The 3,096-nt window shown below is 38.0% G+C and overlaps 1 protein-coding gene across 1 annotated transcript; it reads right to left on the bottom strand.

The window, feature by feature from the left end:
• Positions 1-220: 220 nt before the first annotated feature.
• Positions 221-2,557, bottom strand: LOC114354472 (3,4-dihydroxyphenylacetaldehyde synthase-like). The gene is made up of 3 exons (XM_028306872.1): positions 2,475-2,557; positions 1,891-2,010; positions 221-1,739 (listed from the first exon to the last, which is right to left on the bottom strand). The coding sequence occupies exons 2-3, from the start codon at positions 1,969-1,971 to the stop codon at positions 672-674; spliced, it is 1,149 nt and encodes a 382-aa protein (XP_028162673.1). The 5' UTR covers positions 1,972-2,010; positions 2,475-2,557; the 3' UTR covers positions 221-671.
• Between the last annotated feature and the right edge of the window lie 539 nt (positions 2,558-3,096).

Below are 3,096 nucleotides of genomic sequence, written 5' to 3'. Positions count from 1 at the left end.
AAATAAATAAAAATTTTAAGAAAAGAAATATTTTATTGTATTTGCGATGGGTTAACGTCGAATGCACACGTCATAATGAGAAAGGAAAAGTCGCTAAATCACATTCGTATTGTATCACAGTCACTTATTTAAACCTATTCTAAAAGCAATCAGCTTATTATTACTATTAATAGGTAGGTACCATTGTAGCTAAATAATTAAGTAATTTTGACTATTTAAAATGTAGGCAACTGGTTCACGATTTATAAGGTACCCACATTATTACATAATCTTCACACATAATATAAGTTTACGTAGTAGATTTAACATGTACATAAGTAGATTATGTACCTAGCATTAATTTACAATTATAGAAGTCGAGTAACTATTTACTGCACTACCGCAGGCGTCACAATTTAAAAATCTTGCCTCTATTTTCATCAAAATTGTCATGAATTTGTAGCATGTGTTCTTTCGATGTAATTTTATGCTATAATATTACTGGATAGTTGCAACTCATTGCAATAGTCCTTGCGTGAAATAATTGGTCCTACTCGTAAGATTATGTTTCACTAAGTAATTGTACAAAACTTACTGTTACTAATGAAATTAGTAAAAATACGAGTAACTACCTACGAATCACTGAAGTTCGTATTATTTCTATTATCTACTTACCATCTCTTACCTACCATCTATTTCGATTTCTCTGAGATGGTAATCGTCTCGATGTGCTCTAATACAGGAATTTTAAATTTATTATGAATTTCTGGCTTGCAGATCAGATCAGCCTCATACTTGACATTGTTCCAACTGAAGTCGATATCTTCTCTTTTCGTAAGCCGAGAACATACTACAAATCGAATTATGTATCTACCTCTGAAAGCACCTGCTACCATAAAGACTTTCTTCTTTTTAGTCAAGTTTTCTAATAAAGATTTTGTTATTTTATCACCATCTTTCAGCCTAAAGCATACTAGGCCCATAGATGGTTCAGGGTCAACCACAAACCGGTCATCACTACGGACTAATTTTTCGAAATGCTGCGCTAAGTCTATCTGATTACGAATGTGTTTTCTTAGTCCCTCTGCTCCATAAATATTTATAACTGTCCACAGCTTCAATGCTCTGAACCTGCGTCCCAGAGGTATCTGCCAATGCCGGTAATCGGGGACTTTCGTGTCTGTTTTTATGTCATCCAGGTAAATTCTCTGTACGTCGAACGTTTTTGTCAGCTCAAGACCGTCTTTGATCCACATAGCCGAACATTCGAAGTTCACAAGTAACCATTTGTGTGGATTGAAGTCAAAAGAATCGGCAAACTCGATTCCTTTCATCAAGTGTCTGTATTCAGGGCAAATAAACGCTGCCCCGGCGTAAGCGGCGTCTACATGCAGCCAGACATCATATTCGTTACAAATTGGTCCGTGCTCGTACAGGGGGTCAAAAGCGCATGTTCCTGTGGTACCAAGATTTGCGACAACGTAGCATGGTATTAAACCTTGAGCTAAGTCCTCTGCAAAGGCTTTTTTCAATGTGTCTCCTCGTAATCTTCCGTCAGCATCCGATTTTAGTAGTCTCATTGTCATGGATCCGAGTAGACCAGATTTCTCCACCGAGGAATTGCACTGGTCTGATGTGTAGGCGATTAGCTTTGCTTTGATGCTACCTTCGTCGAGGCTAGGATTCTGCTTCAAGAGCCTTCGCACAGTTCTTTCTTTAGCAACCAGTAAGCCAATAAGGGTCGCTTCACTTGCAGAGCCCTGCAAAAGATTTTAACACGAATGAGTAGGTACCTAGGTAAGTAGGTAAGTAATCGAGACAGACTTCAAATTAATAACTAATTAAGACCTCAATAAGTATGTACTGATTATTCAGTGTTATAGAATAGTGTTTATATTTTACACTACTGACCTGAATAATTCCACCACCTGGTCCAGGCGAAGAGTTCAAGAATTCTTCGGGTAAACCGAGCATTTTACCAAGCCAGTTCATTGTAACCACTTCTAGCTCAGTGCAAGCAGGACTGGATAGCTAGAAAGGGAAAAAATAATAGTTACATAGGTATTATAGTTACTACTTAGGAAGAAAATATGAGAAGTTTCTCAAAATAAAACGAGGAATAATGAAAAAGATAGGTGATGGACTGATGGAAATCATTGATTTGATCATTGAAGGAAAAAGAAAAAAAATAAGTTCCCGTGGTGGGTTAGAATTAAATGTAAAAGCTGCCATCTCTAGAAAAGTCAGGAATTTAATTGTAGTTTGAGTTTCCTAAGCTAGTGAGGAAAACCATTCTAGACTAAGAAGTCTCTTTTTGTATGTAAGTAAGGTACCTAGGTAAAGTAGTTTTCGTATGAGTTTTCCTTAGTACAAGTTTTTTAATTACCTACTTCTAGTTTTCGTTTATCAGCAGCTTATATCGCAATTTTTATTGTTATTTACTAGGCACATTTCCAATGAGGAACCGCATTTTTATGTGAACAATCAATACTAACCCAGCTTAAACCAATGACGCCGAGGCCATCCGCAAGAATGCCACCCACCACGCTCGCGTATGACGCGCCTGTCGGGTAGAAGGCGTGGAACCTGGGCGAGTGCCAGTGCGTCACCTGCAAGAAAAAAGCAACGTTAATTTAACAGCAAATTGCTATTTTATTTTCCTGTAGTTGGAACTATTAACTATTATACCCGCGGCTTCACCCGCGTGAAATTTAGTGTCACAGATCGGCATAAATTATAGCTTATAGCCTATCTGGGTTATAAACAATAATACTGTAAAGTTTCATCAAAATCCGTTCAATAGTTTTTGCGTGAAAGAGTAACAAACATCCAGACATCAAAATTTTCGCATTTATAATATTAGTAGGATTATGGAGCAGTAAACTTTCTGTTATTAAGCTAAGTAAGGCCAGGCCTGGCTCACTCCGCGCGGTACATCCGATAATTACCTACAGCGAAGCGCCCCTCCGGCGGGTATTATATCAGTCGAGTGTCACGCGCGCGCCCGTCAGTACGCTGGCGTGCGTTGTTGTAGTACCTAATTCTATGATCGAAGTATTATTTAAAAATGGACATAAAGAGAAAGAAATATTGTGCGGCGTTCGGGTGTTTAAATTG

Source organism: Ostrinia furnacalis, unplaced genomic scaffold (assembly GCF_004193835.3).
Source record: "Ostrinia furnacalis isolate ACB-3 unplaced genomic scaffold, ASM419383v2 OfSCF2052, whole genome shotgun sequence".
Lineage (NCBI taxonomy): Eukaryota > Metazoa > Arthropoda > Insecta > Lepidoptera > Crambidae > Ostrinia > Ostrinia furnacalis.
This window is presented reverse-complemented; position numbering and strand designations above follow the sequence as displayed.